Genomic DNA, 20431 nt, shown 5'->3' with positions numbered 1-20431 from the left:
AGGGGCAGCGGAACCGGACCGGTGCCGAGCCCTTACCGAGCCCCGGCTGAGGGTGCGGCGGGACCTTACCGGAGCCTAGCCCTTAACTGAGCCCTGGCTGAGGGGCGGCAGGACCTGGCCAGTGCCGAGTCCTTAACCGAGCCCCGGCTGAGGGGGCGGCGGGACCTGACCGGAGCCTAGCCCCGCTGAGGGGCGGTGGGACCTGGCCGGTGCCGAGCCCTTAACCGAGCCCTGTCTGAGGGGCGGTGGGACCTGGCCGGCGCCGAGCCTTTAACCGAGCCCCGGCTGAGGGGCTGCGGAACCTGGCCGGCGCCGAGCCCCTCTCTCCCGCGCAGGCGCAGTGCGGCAGCGCTGCCGTAGCCGTAACAACGCCGCCGCCGCGGGCCCAGGCCCGGCCGGGCTGGCTCCCGCCCCGGCAGAGCAGGGCTGCAGAACCGCGGCTCCACACGAACACGGACAATTTGCTGGAGGTTCCTGGACACTGCCGTGCCGGGTACCATGGGAACGGCTCTGCCATATTGCTCGGAGAAGCAGCGCGGACTGGAGGAACAGCAGCAGCATCATGGCCACAGCTCCATCAGCGGCAAATGGAGCGTGAAGAGAACATAATCCACAAACACAGATTTCTTGGGTCAAATCTTGGTCTTGCCTTGGCCAGCTAGAACTGGAAGAGCGTAACGACCTGTTTTAATGGTTTCTTATTCAAATAGACCGTTTTCTACCTGTTTTGATTGTACCGAGATAGAATTTGGACTGACCTGACTGGCAGTGTCTGATGAGACAGCTTTTTTTCCCATTCATTGTCAGAAAAAGAAGCCCAGTTCTTGAAAAACAAGTTTGGAATTTGGAAGGGGACAATTCTAATTAAAAGTAACAATGGCAGACTTATAATTCTATTCAAGCCTTAAACATGGATAACAGGAAATTAATCATTAAATGCAATATTAAAGCTCTAAGTCATTATATAACAAAACCCAGCTTTGGTATAAGGAAAAAAAAATTAAACTTGTGTATAACTTTCATTTTCTCTAAAAGTATCATAAATGTGATGTATAAACATTGAAAACTAATATTTGGTTTATAGCATTACCAGGGACTTGACTTCACATTCCACTTAATTTTCAGAATCAGTGCATTTGCTATAAATGAGGTTCAGCTACTCCTTATCTTTGTATATAAATGCATTTATTTTATAAAATTTTTGATTGCTGCTCAAAGAAGTACAACACACAGGAAATTGCAATAAGAGAGAGGTTATTTACATGAATTGCAGGATGTTGGTACTGATGACTCGACAGGCATATCAAGGAAACCCTGCTGAATGCCTCCAAGTGCTCTTGCTTCCAACTTGAAGACTGTCTAAAATTTTTTTTGCTCGAAATAAGAGAATCATGATAAAAGCTCAAAATATTGCCAATAATTAAAATTTAAAATGTTAATAAACAGACACTGACTTATTGTGGTGAAATCAAGTCCAAACTGACTATGTGTCTCATAGTAGGCCTTCCATGGGGGCAGTTCCAGGGATGCTCAATCTCACCCATATGGGTGATCAGTTTTCTCATTTCCTGCACATTCAGTGCAGTTCCAATCATCACCTGCAAGCAAAGGAAAAAAAAATTAATTCTTCCCTTTTCCCATTTGCCAGCTGACACGAGACCAGATCAGTATTACAGCTACAATAGCAAATTCTGTACAAGGCATTAAAAATAAAAAACACCTTTAATCAGACAATCAGAAGACAAAACACAGCTAACACTAGGTTCATGAGCCCATTCGTTTGGAACAAAATAAAAAACTAGCAGAAATATTTCCCAAGGTACACTAGATAAAAACATGAGGAACAGAAGGAAGGATATTAGCTGCTGACACTCAGCAATGAATAAACTTGCCCTGCAATACACATGCAGATACAGCCACCTGTGCTACACCAGGAAATGTGGTATTTGTTTATTTGAACACAAAAATCAAGTGCAGTACTTACAGACTTCCTGCAAGCTCGAGAAGCAAACATCTGTCTGACCCTGGAGGGCCTGCACATCACTCCAGGGCAGTCACTCAACATGAAAATCAGCTCATCTATGTCTTGTGGCCCAAAAGTCCAGTTTTTGCTTGTTGGCAATGATACCAGTTTAACTCTTTGAGTTACAGGAGCTGGAAGGTTTGCATTGACAATAAAGAAACAGAGAAGTACAAGAAATTACTTTTTTCTTGAGGGAAAAGCTGAGAAACTACTTTAAAATGTTAATACTATGTGATGTGCGTATATACTAATGTTTAAATTTAATCTTTTGATGGATGTAATTAACTAACCTAAGTGGTAACTATGGCAGATGTCCTTTTAACATCAACCAAAAAGTTGTTTGCAAACTTAAAAGCAGGAAGATCTACTTTCTAACAAACCCTTCAATTCCAAAGAACAAGTGGTTTATGAAACTTTTTTGAGTTTATGTGACTACAAAAATCATTCAGGATTTATAATGGTAAGAGACTGATAATTAATAGCATTTTAGACCAAAGAAACCTTGGGATATTCTGGAATGAAGACTCTGGAAAAAATGTGTAGTGACTTCCCAGATAGCAAAGTGGTACCACACTGTATTTTCATTATCCTCACTGTATAAGGGAAACAATAAGGAATTGCAAGTTACAGAATTTATTCAAAAGAACAGAGCAAGTCAGTACTAAAGCCATAAGGAAAACCAAAGATCAGTTACTAATTCTATCTATTTATTTTAAATTACTAGATTCACCACTTGCCCATGTTTATCCCTGCAGGTGTACTAATAAAACAAAAGTATTTTTAATGTAACATATCCAGAAAATGCACAACCAGTCATACAACCAAAGAGTAACTCCAGTCTTCAAAAACTTCTGTAAAAAGCTGGCAAGACAAATAATTTACAATTATCTCTAAAATCATGCAGAGGGACCACAGAACCATAAGTCTTAAAAAACAAACACCCCATATACAATAAAGCATCTTATTTCAAATCTTCTGACCACAGCTAAAGGAATTTTTGCATAATAAATAAGATTAATCCTTTGAACTCTTTTACTTCCAGCAGTTCTGGTCCAAACTCACCATTTTCATTTATGACAAAATCAAAGCCATTTTTTCTGAATATTTCCAGGTTTTCAATCAATACAGTTTCATTTACTGCTGTTAAATTGAGATTTTGAGGCCTGAAAGAGAGAAAAAAAGATGGTGCTGCATAGATACACAGTGCAGAGAATTAAAGACAGATTTCAGAAACAACCTAGAAATACTTAATACAGAGCTCTGTAAAACTTTTCACTCTACTCTGTTAAAAAAAAATCTCACTAGTGAACAGTTGCTTCCAAGTGCTACTCAGCAGATGAGGTCAGCTGGGCAGCACTCCTTGCTGCAGGAACAGTCTCCAATGTCCTGCCAAACTGTGGGTTGCTATGAAAAGCCCACTGGGAAATCTGCTTGACCCCTGACTTGCTGCATAGCTACAGCTGCATCCATGGAATTTATGTTTCATGTAAGGATTGACTCTTTGAAACACAGAATATAAAAACCACTTTAGTCTCAAGTGTTCTGAATGTGTGAAATGCTACATAAATATAAATCACAGATATCCTTCTGAAACATTGAATTCAACTTAAAACATGTTTTTGTTAAAACACTGAAAATACTTACACTATCAGCTTCTGACCTTGGAGAACAGTGTGTTGTTGCAACATCTCAAAGTTGTATTTCTCATCAGTAGCATGTTGGTCAATTATGAAAAGATCAGAATTCAACTTTGCTATTATAAACCCTAAATTGAACTGGCCAATGATTTCCATTTTTGCAAACATTTCTTTACTGTATACAAAAAATATAAAGAGATTACAAATTACACCTTTATCAGTTATCATGTAAAACTTAAGAACTTCTGTTTCTCCCCTGCAGAACACACTTCATATTAAAAAAAAAATTTCATTTAAGCAGGATACAAATGTTGAAAATCTGCCAATGACCTATGAGGCCATTTCTGGCAGAACAAAATCCCTCATTAAGGCAGGTTCCTCCCATTTGTGATAACAAAATTAGAAGCAGGCAATATGGCAACAGCCCAGGTAAGTAACACTGAAGATGGCATCATGGTTTTGAAGGCAGCTGACATATTTGCCTTGTTTTCACAATTAGAAGACTTTCCTAACACATTTTTTAAATCCAAATATTAACAAATCACAGATACTGACTGTCCCCTGACCACCTGAATGTAACTTACCAGGTATGCCTCACCAAATTCCATTCACACATGGGACAAATATGAGCTATGCAGTCTTTTCAGTGTGCTATCTGTCATGAAGTTTGGTGTTTCTCTGAGCTGCAATTTACAAGGCTGATCTAAGCCAAATCTATGAAGTTTGTGGCCTTTTCAGTGTCTTTTTCCACATTCTGTCTGCACTTAGTTATAGTAGCTGCTGTGTCAGTAAAATAACTCAAATAGATTTTTTTGTGACATTAAATAAAAAATAGACCCAAACCTAGCAAGTACATGTAAAGCTCTTGCCCACCCTCAAGACAGGTCTTATATTTATGCTCAACTAATTTTATTAACTGAGGAGTAAAATATATTAAACAAATTAACACAGAAATACCTGATCTCTTTCCTTAATTCATCTTCTGCTACTTTATTGTCCCCAGGACTAATTTTTGCTTTAAATCTTCTGTAATTTTCAGTTTCTGTATTTTTCTGTTGTTGCTGTATTACCTTTTTTACTTTTTCTGCCAAAGCCTTCATAGAGAATTCAAGAGGCACAATTTTCTTTTGAACTTCCACCAGTACATCAACACTAGTGTTCTTTTCTTCAGGATATTTACCTGCCTTGGAATCATCTGCCTCACTTCTAAACTTTCTGCTTTTAAAACGTTTTACTCTTGGGGAACAACTATTTGCTTCTTGAGAAAACTTGTTCTGATCAGTCCAGTCATTCACTAGATCTGGCTTGGGTTCAGTGCCCAAGACCTGAACATCACAGTCCAGTGACTTCTTACTGCATCCAGCAGTTTCGAGACATTCCTCCTGCATCTGTTCTTCTGTGCCACAGAATTCTTCCTCAGAATTAATTGCACTTTCACTATTGATGCAGCTTCCAACTTCTGGTGTACTACATCCAGCATCTGACTCAGAAATACTACAGAATCCAGAATCTGAAGCATCTTCTAATTTTATCAAGTGTCTCCTTGGAATTGACACCTTTGAGTCCAACTTATGACAACTTTCAGCCTTCTTAGTCAAGACAGCCTTTTGAATCTTTACAGTACTCCCAGTGGTATCAAGTAACCTTTGTCTAGGGGAACTGTGCTGCTGTTTTACCTTTTTAGAGCTTTGAAAATTACTTTCTGTTGCTTGATGGAGAGAGAATGACTTCCTTAATCTGGCAAGAGTCATTATTCTTTTACCTTCACCACTCGGATTTTCAGTCTCAGAGTCAGACAGCATGTCTGCCTGAGGCCTTTCTGCCTCTTCTGGAAGTGTCTTCTTCAAGTTACCTAATGAAATCAGAATACAGAGTATTTCAAGATTCTAAGTCAGCTGGAAACATGAATTAAATGATATGCTTTAGGAAAAGGAATGAAAAGAGGTAGAAAAATAGCAAACTGCTCAAAGGAGCCCTGAAGCTTCAGACAATGAATATAGGGCTGAAATGCATTAATATCAGCCACAGAAACAGTTACATCTTGAAGACATTTAATGACACTACTAAGAATGAATCTGTAGTCTCTTTTTAAACTGGAACAGTAATCAGTCCAACCAGCACATTTATTTATATTATCAAAAGAGTTTAATGACAGAGTGACAATGAAAAGTGAATTGCTTTCACACTTTAATGGTCACTATAAAATTTCATTGGCAACGTGTTAAGGAGCTGGCACAGTAGGCACTTAGAGAATGTGGGATTTGCTGGTCATTAGAGGACTTCAACCCTGTCAACTGCCAGTCCAACAAGGATTTTACTGAAGGTTAATTTAAAATAACAGTGAGAATCAGGCTGCAACTGATTCTGTATGTCAGTAAAAAGGAAAATTAGAAGGGGCTCTGTTGAATGAAAGGAAGAGAATGATCTTGACTCAGGAAAGCAATCTTGAAAGACTTCATACTCACAAGAGAATCATCAATTTCTGCAGGTAACATAAAAGAATCAAAGTTTAAAACCCAATAAACTCATACTTAATTTTCATATTTTATTTATGACCCATTAACCATTTTTTCTCAAAGACATTTTCATTAAAAAAAAAAAAACAGGTCTCTTTTAGTATCTTGGGAGAAATCTTTTGCAAGCATTATCAATTAATTCTGTGTGAATTTTTTCCTCACAAATTTGACTGTAAATCCTACTGTGCTGGCATGTGTCATTTCCATAACAATCACTTAATAACTTAGGGTCCTTCTTTATTTTTGGTTTCATTTTCTTTTTCATTTCTTTTTTTAGTTTTTAAAAACACTTTTTTCCATCTTTAATTCTCTGCCATATATCATACTCAAAGTTCCACATTTTGTGACCTACCTGTAATGTCCAGAAGTTTCTGATTGACATTCAGTTTGTTAACATCACTACCAAACATCTCCATCAGAGAAGTCTTTAGAATTGCTAATAAAAACTTTTCCTCCTGAAGCAAAATTTGCCTTTTGTCAGGAGTTACATTGATGTCAACACACTCTGAAAAAAAAAGAAAAAAAGAAAAAAAACCTGCTTTACAAATAAAATGCAATGTTATTATACAGAATTAGTTCTGGTTTGTTTGCCATTTTGTCTGCAAATCAGATTTAACTGTCTCAACATCTCAGCAAACAAACACATGATACAAGTTTTCTTGTACTTATGATGACCTCTTCCTCATCACTTAAGAAGTTATTTTTGAGTATAGAAAAGGTGGAGGGGAAAAATAGTGGAACCACAGCTAGATTCTACTTCTCCCTCACCAACAGAGCATTAAAAAATCTCCAGAGTGCAGGAAGTCATACAGATAAAAATGACAATATTCTCTAAATACAAACATAACTGAAGAAAAAATTGTAATAGCCTTTACTGAAGTTACTAAAAATTATTCAGAACGTACCAGAATCTACCCCAATGTTAAGGACAACAAATGGATACTGGTGTTTATTGTGTAAGTGATAAACCTCATTCACAATCTTGACAACCTGCAAAAAAGGTGAAAAAACAATAAATTTCAAAAATATTATCTTCTCTTTTGCACCAGTGTATATTAATTAATGCACTAAAACACGTATTATATGATTAAGATCTTGTTCACTCAAATAGACACAACTAAGACAAACTTGAGACGGAGGAACTTCTACTACCAAGAAACAAACATCCACATGAGCTACTAATCCTGAGGTTTTCAGAGAATATTGAGTTGGTGAGGCTGAAGACAGAAAACCAATGCCTCACCTTGGCAGGATCGCAGGGCCGTTGGTTGATAAAGAAGAACTGTCTGTCTGTGGTGCTCCTTCCAACACCGTGATCGCAACGGGAAATGAAGCCACTAACACTGTTGGGTAAACAACGGGAGAGCAAGGGAAAGGGGATGGGAAAAGCATGCCTGGGGGAATGGATTGTATAAGGGGCTTGAGGAAACACTATTATACAGCAGCAGTGAATATGTAAACACACATCTCTCCCAAATCCTCATCTGACAAAGGCTACTACAAAACTTCATCCCAATATCTGCTATGCTGTTCTTGGCTCTTTTCAATACTATAAATCACACCTTTTTACTTAAATTTTGCTTTATGGTAAAGTGCCACAGGCAGCAGTGGTTTGTACTTTCCTGATTACCTATAAAGGTTTTGAGGCATGTCAGCAGGGTTGAGTCCATATTCTTCACAAACAGCTTCACTAGGAGGAAGCTGAACAAAAGGAATAAGGCTCTGCAACTGAAAAAAGAAAAAAGGGAAGGAAGTGAAACATCAAACCCATATAGATTTCCCCCTTCTATTTTATTGTCATTTATTAGCCTTAAAATTTATTTGAGAAAAATGGTGGGGTTTTTTTTGGCTGACCAAGAGCTGACCAAGACAACCACTTAAAATATCCAAACCTACTAGAAGATTCTCATTGTTCACTGAGAAACAGAAATATTCCTCCAAGAAATGCCTGTTTTCATCCTTTGATATCACAACCTGTGCTTTAGTTATTTCACAGACCCTTACATTAAATGTACACAGGCAGAACAATGAAATTATTGACAGTTTGACATACATATGACCTAAACAAGTTTTACGCTAAAATAAAAGGCAAAAAGAGTAACAGAATTTTATTTTGAAAGGACAATAAAACTATTAAAAAATGTGTTATTTGAACCACAAGCTCCCTAAGAACAGTTACATTTACCATAAACATTTTCCCTGTCATGCCACTATTATTTGGCATGACTTATTTATAATTTTCTGCCATTAGAGCAGCTTCTATCAATTTAAGTATTCAACATTAAAATACAGGCTATAAGCTAAACATTCTATTCAGATAACACTCAATTTTCAACTATGCTTGGTGCCACATGGCAAGACAAAGTTACATCTTCCCTCTCATCTTTCAGCCACAGCATGAAGAGGCTTTGAGATCTCTGTATGGGCACTGCAGAGGGAAAAATTGTTTATCAACAGCCAGCAGCTATCAACCACTCAATATTTCTGAAGACTGTAATATAACAGTTGTAGGAAGGATGTTTTTGAGCTTTTTTTCATCTCTGCTTTCATCTAGAGGATAACAATTATTTTTATAGCTATTCCTTAGAAAGCATCACAGTCTACAGCTTTTACAGGGGCTGGCTGCAATCCCATTTAAAGGTTATCCAGAATAAAACTTAGTTTCATAGGAAGAGCTTGCCAAAGTGGATACACCTCAGTTTTCTGTCTCCAGTTAAGACTTTCACATCACACCATTTTAAGGGTTTTTTAAAATGGCTTGTTCTTGTGACACACAGTCCATTTGCAGACACAACAGCTCTTAAAACTGGTTCCAGAGAGATAGTAAGCCATAACCCCATCTCGTAAATAATTTCTAAAACATCTCTGAGCAGATCTAGGACTTTCAGAGTCCGTGGAGGCTGCAGTGTCTCTCCTCTGTCGGCCTCTGGGGTGTGCTGCAGGCCAACACTCCATCCTCTCTCACTTACTAGATATTAAAATTCCCTCTATACAGCTACATTCTCTCTCTTTTCAATAATAAAAGCAATACCTGTTTTTGTCCAAACACTGCTCCAATGTTCTCCTTTAAACTGGGACTTCCAGCAGTGGATATCACACAGCTTTTTTTCCCCTGGCCAATTTGATTTGTGCAGTTAATCCGCACTCCTTTGGAAACAATACAGTAGGCTTGCAACAGCTGGACCATTTTTGCATATTCCTATTAAAGGAAAAAGAAGGTTCAAATTCATATGAAATGTCTCTTTTTAAAACAAAGCATTCAATATCTGCAGGTAACAAAAGGGGGAGTTTTATCCTTAAAATCTTTACAAACTAAATTTAAAATATGTATATATATGAAAAATAGTACTTTAAAAATAAACAGGATGTTTACATATTTAGCCACAACACAGCAGCTGGGTTTTAAAACACAGATAAGTGATCATGATATGGATTCCTTTCAAAATCTGAAAATCTGAGAATGTACCTTTAAATCCAAATATTGCAAAGTAGAAGAGAAAAGCATACAAGAAGACTTTTGTGATTTGATTAAGATGTAAGACAGGCATGAAATAGTCTGTAATCAGTACATTCTACAGAGAAGTGAATTTCATTCAGCAGTGAATAAATTCTGGGGGACAATACTCCTTTGAATTGGGAATTTCTGACCTTTTTGATGTTTCTTTGGAACTCTTTATGCCGCACTGGTAAGGTATAAAACAACTGCTGGATGCTGACAGTGGTTCCCTGCTGCCGGGGAAAAGGAGTCCTCTGAGTAATTCTGCCATTGTGATCAAACACCAAACGAGTCCCAACCTTTGCTGACTTATGACAGGTGAAAATGGTAACATCACTAGTGGGAGGAAAGAGGCAAAAGAATTATTCACTGAGCACCATATTATCTCATCTATTTCTTATGACAAGCAGCACAGAAACTACAGCAATACTATTAATTTTATTAAAACAATTCTTCCCCATACACAACTAAGAACCTGCTCTTTAGAGTAGTGTAACATTTCCCTAGCTACACATTCTGATTTTTATCCCTTTCATCCCTCTCTTATAAAACTCAGTGTTAAAATCTAGTTTTGCTGAACACTACATTCCTCATTCTAATGGATACCAGCAGTGCTGTGTACAAAGCTAATTTAAAATGTATTGGTCTGAAAGAAATTTAAGAACAGCCTTAATGAGTTACAATGTAACAACCAGCACTTAAATATTACAGTGCTTTACATCAGAGGATCAAATACTCATGCAAATACACAATCCCACCCTGTAAAGATCTGCATCCTTAAATAATACCAAATTTTGTACATAAAACGACCATTAGGAGCCTAGAAACACAGAATAATTTTGGTTGGAAATGACTCAGAATGTCATGCAACCTATTGTTCAAAACTGACCTACCAGTAAGGAACTGGAAGTTTCCAAAGCCCCACTTTGTCAATAATGGTAAACTGAAAGGGTGCAGTGGTTTTGTGCATATAGTAACTTCCAACTACTAACAAATAATATTCATTACCTTAATGCACACAGTGAACTCAAAGCTTCACCTCGAAACCCAAATGTTTCAACATGTATTAGATCAGAAAAATCTTGTATCTTTGATGTGTAATGTTTCAGAGCTGGAAAAAGACATTTCAAATATATATTTCACTTCAAAGTGCCACTGGTTTACACAAGTAGATTTTGTATGCTTATCAAGAAGCAAAACACCTTCTGTATTATTCACAGTATTTTACATAACAATTAAAGACAAAATACTGCTTGCTTTCCCCTTTTCCTACAAACTAGATCTCTTTAAAATCCTCAGATTCACCTGCTACTTTACACTTACATCACAGATTTATTCAGCATTATTGCTATAAGCTCTACAAGATGCCTCAGAGCAGGACACAGCACCTGCCTCTGCTGCTGCTGGACCTGTCACAGATTTTGCCCTGCCAGAAACCAGCTGCAGCCTGTGCTGTGCATGGTGCACAGAGGACAAGCACAAGCCCAACCACCACAACAGCTGAGGAGGACTCAACCCACACCACCAGTGCAGCACCAGTCACCAGGTAACAAACTGACCTAGCAGCAGCACCCCTGAACTTTCACTGTGCTGGAACAGCAGCATGTTGAGTTTCTGATGAACCAAAAACGTACAGTGAGCAAAGTTAGTGAGTAATAACCTATAGGGAAAAGATTCCTAGTTGTTTTATCAAAAAAGAAATGCCAGTATTTCTACTGCAGTGGCCAGTTAGATTCATCAGACAGTATTGTTTTTTGCTCCCATTTTGTGCAATTCCAAACTAGCAAATGGGAAGTTTGATAGTCAGGGCAATGTCAGTTCCCCTTCAGCAAATACTCGAGTTTATAATTCACCTTCCCAAAGCAGCCACTTCCACACAGCTCAACTCCTTCAACAACAACCAATGATTAAACATGAATTAATCCACATGGACCTTTATAAGATTTTCTCCTCTGTGATTATTTATATTGCTTGTGCCACTTAAATAAGCAAAGAAACCAAAAACTATTTCTGGGTTACACGAACTATAACCACAAGAGCATACAGAAGATCAGTCTAGAGCTGCTCAAGTCTTGCAGGTAACACACACATTATGTAAAAGCCAAGTGTCCATTAAATATGATTAAACTAAATGCCCACATCTAAATTATGAAAAAAATTCAACTTACTCAAGCCTTCGAAGTTTTCCTCTTCCACTCCACCTCCATTATCTGAAACTTCTATCAGTTCTGCCCCATGATCTTTAAGTTTTATATCTACAAAATTGAGTTATAAAATATTTTAATTCTTTATGTTCACACATGGTGTTTGCTACCAATTTTGCACTTGAAGTCAATTTTTCAAATAATAGCTTTCTATGTCAAAATTGAATAACAGAAAAAAAAAAAAAAACTAACCCCTGACAGTCGTTAAAAGTTAGGTCAATCTCATGCAAAGCAGTCTGTAGTTCCAGGTAATTCAGCTTCACTGAACCTGTGTCTGAACAGAAGTTTTCCCAATTATGCCAGCCACCATCCTGGAAGCTCTGGAAACCAGCCCTGCCTTTACCCTGTGCTAGCCCAAGGCCACCGGCTGGCACAGCCTGATCACCACTGCTGCACAGACCACACACTTTTTTAGTGGCCACTAGAAATTAAATAACACAATCTCACATGCTGCTAGGAATGCAGCTGGAGTCTGGGAATCAGAATGTTTTATTAACCTGAGGTGTAAAATCACTACAAAGACGCTTGGCCCAAACGGAAAGTATTTGTCCAGATTTGTTAACATGCACTTGGTTTTGAGGAAAAAGACGCGCTTTAGAAGCCTATGAAAAGTTATTAAATTCGAGGAAGAGTTACCGATGTTGGTAGCTCCGGCATCCAGGCTGTTCTCCACCAGCTCTTTCACGGCAGTGCCGAGGTTCAGCACGACCTGCCCCGAGCAGATGCGATGGACAGACCCGCGGTCGATGGGCCGGATGGCCCCGGCGGGCTGCGGGCTGGGGAGAGAGGGACAGCAAACCAAGGCCGTGAGAGAGGGCAGCAAACCCCACTCAAGCGAGCCGGGAGAGGAGGCAGGAACCAGGGGAAGCCGGAAGGGCGCCGGCAGCCGAGGTACGGCCCGTGCGAGGAGCGCGGCTCCCGTGAGGGGAGCAAAGCGGCCTGGAGAGGGTGTGGGAAGGCGGGAACCAGGGACGGTGCTGGGTCGGTGCACGCACTCACCAGGGCGCAGCCGCCTCCATCGGGGCGGGACGGGCCGCGCTCTCCTCAGGCTCCCGCCCCGCTCGGTCAGCGCCGGGAGGGCCGGCGCTCCCCGGCCCGGCGGCACAACCCCGCCCGCCGCCCTGTGGGGACGCGCTCCGCGACTCAATGCCGGCCAATGGCAGGAGGGCGGGCGGGCGATCCCGTAGTCCATTGGGTGCCACGCGTGTCAGTCACGCGCCGCTCCGCCAATGGGCGCGGGGACAGGCGGGCCGGCGGCGGCGGAGCGGGCGCGCGGCGGGCCGGGAGTCGCCATGCCCGCGATGTACAAGGTGCGGCCGCTGCACAGCTCGGGGGTGCTGGCAGAGCACCTGCCCAGCTGCATGTACCCCCTGCCCAACCTGCACCGCGCCCCCGGCACCGCCGCGCCGCCGCAGGTAGGAGCGAGGGGTGGGCGGAAGGACCTGCTTGGGCTGCGGCCCGCGGTGCTCGCCCTGGTGAGGTCGGGCATGTGGCCGCTGGAACGGCATTCCCTCCGGTGAGAGCTCCAGCTCCGGTTAGGGAGCAGGAGGAGGCTCCGTTGCCGGAGAGCTCACAGGGCTGAGTCCCACCGCCTCAGCCCGCAGGAGGGGGCCTGCCTCCACCTCGCCGTAAGCGGCGCGTCCGAGGGCTAAATAAAGTCAACATTGTCAGGAATTTCACTGTAATGTTTTTAAAGCCTTCCGTAGTTCTCATTTTGGCTTTTCAGGGCTCTCGCGTGTGTCCCTGTCGCGGTTTGAATGGCCGTGCTGACCTCCCTGCCAGCCCCGGGAGAGTGCCCAGCAGGCCTCGCTCCGTCCTGCTGCATCATCGCTCTGCTGGCTCAGCTCGGGTTTCAGCCAGCTACACGCCCTCTATTTCTAGTTTCAGTTTCTTTTGCCTTAAATAAGACAAAAATGCCAAATACTGTGTTACGTAGGTCTAGTTGAGCAGCCTCTCTCCAGTGCCAGGAGTGCATGGCATTCTCACAGGCCGCTTGTGGCCAATTTTAGCTTGATGCCGTCCTGGATTTGCTGTGCCCTTACCCAGGTTGATGGTGGAGACACTGAGGAGTGACTTTGGGGCAGAACTTTACAGGAATGCTAATGAAATACCTTCCCATTGCAAAGTATGGTATTGTGTACAACTAAATAATGGCCATTTAAGAGGTCTTCCCTGGTCTTGTCTTTGAGGATATTAAGTGGATATAAAGATTTTACTTGGAAACCTTGTTTATCTCTTCATCCATGATAGTTTGGGTTTGTTTAATCGTTACTCAGGATGACATTATTTTAAGCTTGTAGACTTAAAACCTGCCAGGAATATATTTTTCATCTTCTTTTAAAAGAGATTGTAAGATGAGTTGCTTGTGAAGTAATAAAGATAAAAAGCTGCATTGGTACATGTAATAAAGCCCATGGTCTTTTTTTTTTTTCCACTGTAATTTATATTCTCTGAAACAAAGACTGAATCCACACAATATACCATCCATCTAAACTTGCAGAGCTTTTTACTTTTATTAACTACCTGATTTGTCAAAAAGTTTCTGTGTTTGGCCGCTGTACCACAGACTTACCAACTTTGGTTTTCTGGGCTGAAAGGAACCTGACAAGCCGTCTTTGATTTTTCAGTCATCATTCAGCACTTTACTGCCAAGTCTTTGAGTTTGACTGTGTTACAGAGTTTGCTGTAACTAATAGTTTAGAAGAATCTATTAAGCAGGAAGATTTCAGGAATTTATTAAATATGCCATTTCATCACACTCATACAGGCAAGAGACTACTGATAGACGTAAGCCCATGATATTCACAATGGTCTAGATATTTGAAGGTGTTTAATCTTTTAAAACTTAACCTTAAGTGAGTTGTGGACTATTTTGACACTGAGCTGAGTGAATGTTTACATGGCCTTGTTTTTTCCTCTCCTGCAGGAAGAGGTTGACCCATCACTTCAAGCACTTGAATCCCGCCAGGAGGAGATTCTGAAGCGCTTGTATGAACTGAAGAGTGCTGTGGATGGACTCTCCAAGATGATACAAACCCCGGATGCTGACTTTGATGTAACAAATATCATTCAAACTGACGAATTTTCTCCTTTGACAAGAAATGGAGCAGATTTAGATCTGATGCTTGGAAAGGTGAGTTTAGTTGAGCAGCTACATTGGTAGGTACTTTCTCAACATTCAATTTTAGGGCTGGAAGGAGGCATTAAAACCTGGGACACTCAGAACTCAATACACAACCTACAATTACCATTTAATTACATGTCAAGGAAGGAAGATGTTTAAAGGTTTACACAAGTTTTAAATGTGCATTTACTTGACTATCATTAGAATTTCAGATACACACATGCATGACAATGTATATTTTGGTGTCAAATGAAAGCAATAGTGATGAGTATGATCTGGAATGTGTCTTATCTGCTGAATGTTTTACCTTCCATTCAGGATTATGGTGCCCTGAAAGATGTTGTCATCAATGCAAATCCTTCTCTACCTCCGCTGTCACTGTTAGTGATACACAGTCTGCTTTGTGAGCGCTACAAAATATTATCAGCTGTTCACACACATTCATCAGTGAAAAGTGTGCCAGAAAACCTCTTGAAATGCTTTGGAGAGCAGACTAAGAAGCAGCCACGTCATGAGTATCAGTTGGGCTTTACTCTGATTTGGAAAGATGGTAAGAAGGAAATTTGTTGATCAATATTTTACAATAGATGAGAAAATTAAACTTGTGCTAAAAACCCTTGCACAGAGATGCCTCATTGTCCCTGTGCTGGCATATGGTGGATATGAAGAAGCAGGAAACATTTTTGTTTTCTTTTCATAGCTGTGAACCATGCTGGGCCAGAAGAAGATTCTTGTTCATAGTTACTGCTTTTAAAATACATGTGGCATTATCAGGGTTGTTTGTACCCTCAGGTTTTGGGAGGTTTTTTTAATGTTTTTTAGTTTTTACAAATAAGGTAACTGGAAGAGAAATTATGGAGGAGATTTGGCTGAATTTTTCACAAAGTGATCTCTTTATCCCACAAGACTGAAAACTGTTCATCAGACTAATGATATTAACAGTGGTGCTGCATCACAAATGATCATAATGGAATTAGCATTCTAGTTAATTTCCTTCCTATGTTGGATTCACTTTTTTTTTTCCTTCTGTTAATTTCAGTTCCCAAACCCCAGATGAAGTTTAGCATTCAAACCATGTGCCCCATAGAAGGAGAGGGGAACATCGCTCGATTTCTCTTTTCCCTGTTTGGGCAGAAGTACAATGCAGTTACCTCAACTCTGATCGACAGCTGGGTGGACACAGCCATCTTCCAGCTGAAAGAAGGCAGCAGCAAGGAGAGAGGAGCAGTGCTGCGCTCCATGAACGCTGCCCTGGGCAAGAGCTCGTGGCTGGTGGGCAATGAACTGACGCTGGCCGATGTGGTGGCGTGGAGCGCGCTGCAGCAGACGGGCGCTGCCAACAGTGCCCCGGCCAACGTGCAGAAGTGGATGAAGTCCTGTGAGAATCTGGCACCTTTCAGCTCTGTGATGAAGCTACTCAAGTGAGCCCCTACCCTTCACAGTGATGTTGTTTTAATCTCATTCCACCTCATGTCTGCTGTAATGTTTTTGAGTCCTTTCTGAGATGTATTTTAGGTATTACAGTTGGACAGAATCCTAAAATAATAAAAGCATTACAGCTGCCTTTTGGGTGTGACCTTCCTTTTTTGTAACTCTTGTGTAACACATTTGTTCAGTGGCTGTGCTCTTAGTTTTTTCCACTGCAACATGATTCTTTTCTCAGGAGCCTTTGGTCAAGGCAAAAGGATAAATACCTTTTAAGAACAGACAGCCAAATTAAAATGCATTGAAGTATTTTATGTAAAAAAAGAAACATTTTATATAACTTAACACATGATCAAGGATAGTTCTTCCTCTACTTAAACAGGAGAGCCTTGTCTTGTTTGTTCGTCTTGCTCTTCAGAAAGCTGTCTTATTGTCTCCCTCAGCTTCTCTATTTCTTCTTCTTGCTGTCTCACCTTCTGTTGGAGGTTAGAAATAACCTGAAAATGAGAGTCAGTTTACTTCATTTATAGCTAAACAAGGATATAAAGCCAATTATTGACCTACTTGAATTGTGTTTGCAATCCACTACAGACACAGTGCAGCAGCACTCTACTATTCTACATTCAAGTGACTATAAGTTAAATCCACAAAGCAGTGGGGCATGGAAAGGAAAAATGATTAGAAGAATCTGCAGCTGTGATGAAAAGCTTTGAAAGCTTTTCTGACCTATAAAAAATGCCTCTCAACTGTACAGTCTTCAGAAAGTTGCCTAAAGTTAATGACCAGCTATCTCATTGCAAAGACACCAGAAATAATACAGTGGCCTAAATACTGTAATCAGAAAAAGAGTCTTAAGAGGAACATGTGATTAAGTTCAAAGCCAAACACATGTAATGCAGGCAGGGAAACAAAGGACATTTTCTTTTTATGTTCCTTTAGGCTGGAAAGGTTGGGGTTACTGGCACAAGTTACCTGGTCTGTGGTGTGGAAGAGCTCACTGTCCCGAAGCTGAGCCGCTGTCGGGCGCTCCGTAGCTCTTGGGCTGGTGAGGAGTTTCACGTACTTGGCCTGAGTAGGCCATTTCTTGGAGAAAGTGTGAGGAATTTGGCCAGTCCTTAAATGTGTAAGGACTTCTGTTCTTTCCATTTCTGTTCCAAATGGTTGGAAGAGTTCTAGCAGGACAATACCCATGCTGTACATGTCTGACTGTTAATGAGGTGAAGAGAAAGTTCTGGGATAACTGCTGTTTTAACTTGGCAGGCTTCTTTTTCTTATAAAATCATTATATGAGAAAATTTCACAACAGTGAAGTTTCATGATTATGTGAAGAGTATCATGACACTTCTAAACACAAATTCAAATCTTATATGTTCTCAACATAGTAAAAAAAAGTTTTAACAGCAAACGAGAAGGCAAAGTTGAAATTCATGTTTCAACAAGAACACAGAGTGACAGTAGGAGGAATATTTATGTATTTTCCTATTGAAAGGCTTGATTTATTATCTGTTGTGTTAATAGAGAAAAGAAGAAACAAAACAAAGTTCTCTACCTTGAAATCATAGTGAGATCCCTGCAGTTGTTCTGGTGAGGCATAGAGGCAGGTCCCCACTCCTGAAGTATGTGTCAGTCCTTTGAAAGGCAACTGAGACTTAGCAAGTGTTGTTATCCTTGCAAGTAAGAGTTTAATGATTTTAATACCACAGAAAGTTAAACACTGAAAGCCATGACACTTTCTTCTCTTACCATTTATCCGTTCTGTCTGAAACCCCTGGTCTGTATCATCCCAAAGAAGGTCTTTGCAGGCTAATCCAAAGTCACCTATTTTTACCTGATGATCTGGTCCATGTAGAAAGATATTTCTAGGCTGCAAATGAAGACAGAATACAATTTAGAAATATGCCTATATAAAGAATTACAGAATTTCAGCTGTTTCAAAGTCTAGAAAATCCAGTGATTCACAGGTATAAGATGATTATTCGACATTTTTTAGTAGTGGGAGAGAAAAAATAGTCATTGCTGATACCAAATTATGTGTTAGCAACACCATTTGGGCCAAAAGACCACATACCTAGAACAAGGATGTAAAAAAAAAAAAAGGAAAAAAAGCAAAAAAGAAAAAAAGATTTAGTAAAAATATTAAGTTTTTTTTTCCCCCAACAGAAACTGGGAAATTGTAGAACAGTAAACAGGAACAGGCAAGAGTGGACAGTAAATTTGACCAACTGATGTAGCAGGAAGGATGACTAAATATCATTGGGCTAGACATAATACAAACCAAAATACACTTTTCTGTATGATAAGCAGCTGCAATATGCCACTTGGTTCTGGGAAGCTGCTATGAAAAAAAAAGCCAAATTATGACAGACTTGAGAGCTCCGACTCAGAAAACTGAAACAGTTTTTATCCATATATTTTGGTTTTAGGACCACTAAGGAGGAGAAATGCAAGCATTATGTATATCTAGAAAAATTCCCCAACTTGCTGAGGTGGCACAAAGGAAATAGTTGGTCTTTTATGAGTGTATAAAGGAGATGTGAATAGTTTAACAAGAGATGGGCAATCTCCATTCTTTTCCTTTACTCAGTACAGATCAAACTTAAAAGATGCAGCACTGTTAAACAAGTTGCTAGGCTTCTCATATCCACTGAAGTAAAAACATATCCAGGACACCCACCCACTGGACTTCTGTTCTCAGAAATTCACACACTGAAAGACTTTCTTAGAATATTATCCCAGAAATTACAGTCTCTGCTAGGTATCTGCAAAATCACCACTAGAAGAATATAGGGCGAAACCCATGAGAACTGGCTCAAAACCAGGTCTGCAGTAAGTGTATGGAATTCTGGAATTCTTTATATAACTACCAGACTTTGGACAATAAGGCCATGATGGTGCTAAATGGGGAGGCAAAATGAAAACCTGTTCACCCTGGAACAGTTGGCAGAAAAATGAAAATTAATCCAGAGTGAAGACTGAGTGATTTCAAGTAGTTCCAAGCTTACACATGTGAAGTTTTAATAATCATGATTTCTTCATACAGCTGCTGTATCAGATGCAGAAAACCTGAGTAGAAGCAAAGTAGGAAAACACACATTCACTTCCTTGCTATTCAGGTCTATTAGTAAGCAAGCAACTAGAACAAATTTTCAAAGGCTAACTGTATGCAGTTAGCAAACTGAAGTGTAGTCAAGGGGCTTTGTTAATTTTTGTAATTACCTAAAATAATTTTTTTTTTAGGTAATTAAGTTCCTACTCTAGTTAAAGAAAGAAAGACAAAAGAAAAGCAATCTGACCATGCCTGTTTCTGACAGGAAAATGGCTTCAAAGGAGAAAACACCTCCAGAGTCTAAAATCCACTTGTCAGTGTAACAGTACTATGCTTGATAGTAAAGAAAGCATGGCACTGCTATAGAGGAGATAAGGTATTTTCTCATATGTAATAACTAAATCCTTAAGAGCCCAGGTCATGTCTAATGCAACTATGAAGCTGCTTTCATGCTCCCATAATGTAAATTGTCTTTGTTTTCTTCAACCTCAAGTAATAATCTGATGAACTTACTTTAATGTCTCGATGCATCACTCCCATGCTGTGGATATAGCAAACGCCTTCCACTACCTCCTGGAAAATCTTCATTGTCCAGCGAACATCCACGAGATGGTACGGACCTTAAAACAAATTATTTCACCTAGTTTTACTGAGTTATGTAAGATTATGCTGGTATTCTGGTTGAATTATGTTTATTTATGCTGTAGAATAAATTTTTAACAGAATGGGCGTATTTTAAATATGGATTTTGCCATGCTTTTCTCAAGATATTATTTCTGAATCAGCCAAAAGTCACTAACATCAAAATTCCAAAAAGGAAAGTTCAGGGAACATGAACAAATATCCTTCTGAAAAGATTCTTCCAAACCCCACCAGACAGTTATTTGATTATGAATTTAACAAATTCTTTACTTTCATGTAAGTCCTGACCTAGCATGAAAAATACAGTTCCAGATAAAA

At 40.0% G+C, this 20431-nt stretch overlaps 3 protein-coding genes across 3 annotated transcripts in view; 1 reads left to right on the top strand and 2 right to left on the bottom strand.

Moving 5' to 3' along the window:
• Window positions 1-1163: 1163 nt before the first annotated feature.
• PMS2 (PMS1 homolog 2, mismatch repair system component) lies at window positions 1164-13019 on the bottom strand. Its single transcript, XM_059862027.1, has 15 exons — window positions 12876-13019; window positions 12513-12652; window positions 11841-11927; window positions 10681-10783; window positions 9825-10008; window positions 9208-9375; window positions 7807-7904; window positions 7420-7519; window positions 7082-7166; window positions 6529-6681; window positions 4618-5512; window positions 3668-3835; window positions 3086-3186; window positions 1985-2154; window positions 1164-1598 (listed from the first exon to the last, which is right to left on the bottom strand). Exons 1-15 carry the CDS (start codon window positions 12893-12895, stop codon window positions 1455-1457), a joined length of 2616 nt encoding a protein of 871 aa, XP_059718010.1. The 5' UTR covers window positions 12896-13019; the 3' UTR covers window positions 1164-1454.
• A 100-nt stretch (window positions 13020-13119) lies between these two features.
• On the top strand, window positions 13120-16563 carry AIMP2 (aminoacyl tRNA synthetase complex interacting multifunctional protein 2). The gene is made up of 4 exons (XM_059862032.1): window positions 13120-13291; window positions 14803-15009; window positions 15319-15550; window positions 16040-16563. Exons 1-4 carry the CDS (start codon window positions 13169-13171, stop codon window positions 16423-16425), a joined length of 948 nt encoding a protein of 315 aa, XP_059718015.1. The 5' UTR covers window positions 13120-13168; the 3' UTR covers window positions 16426-16563.
• Window positions 16564-16722: 159 nt separating this feature from the next.
• The window catches only part of EIF2AK1 (eukaryotic translation initiation factor 2 alpha kinase 1), a 13304-nt gene continuing 9595 nt past the window's right edge, over window positions 16723-20431 (bottom strand). Inside the window, 5 exon segments of the mRNA XM_059862028.1 lie at window positions 16723-16922; window positions 17398-17631; window positions 17975-18054; window positions 18169-18289; window positions 19985-20091. Of these exon segments, the coding sequence (XP_059718011.1) occupies window positions 16800-16922; window positions 17398-17631; window positions 17975-18054; window positions 18169-18289; window positions 19985-20091 (665 nt within the window). The 3' untranslated portion in view covers window positions 16723-16799.

This window comes from Haemorhous mexicanus, chromosome 17 (genome assembly GCF_027477595.1).
Source record: "Haemorhous mexicanus isolate bHaeMex1 chromosome 17, bHaeMex1.pri, whole genome shotgun sequence".
NCBI classification, from domain to species: domain Eukaryota; kingdom Metazoa; phylum Chordata; class Aves; order Passeriformes; family Fringillidae; genus Haemorhous; species Haemorhous mexicanus.
Note: the sequence above shows the minus strand (reverse complement) of the source record. Positions and strands in the feature narration are given on the sequence as shown.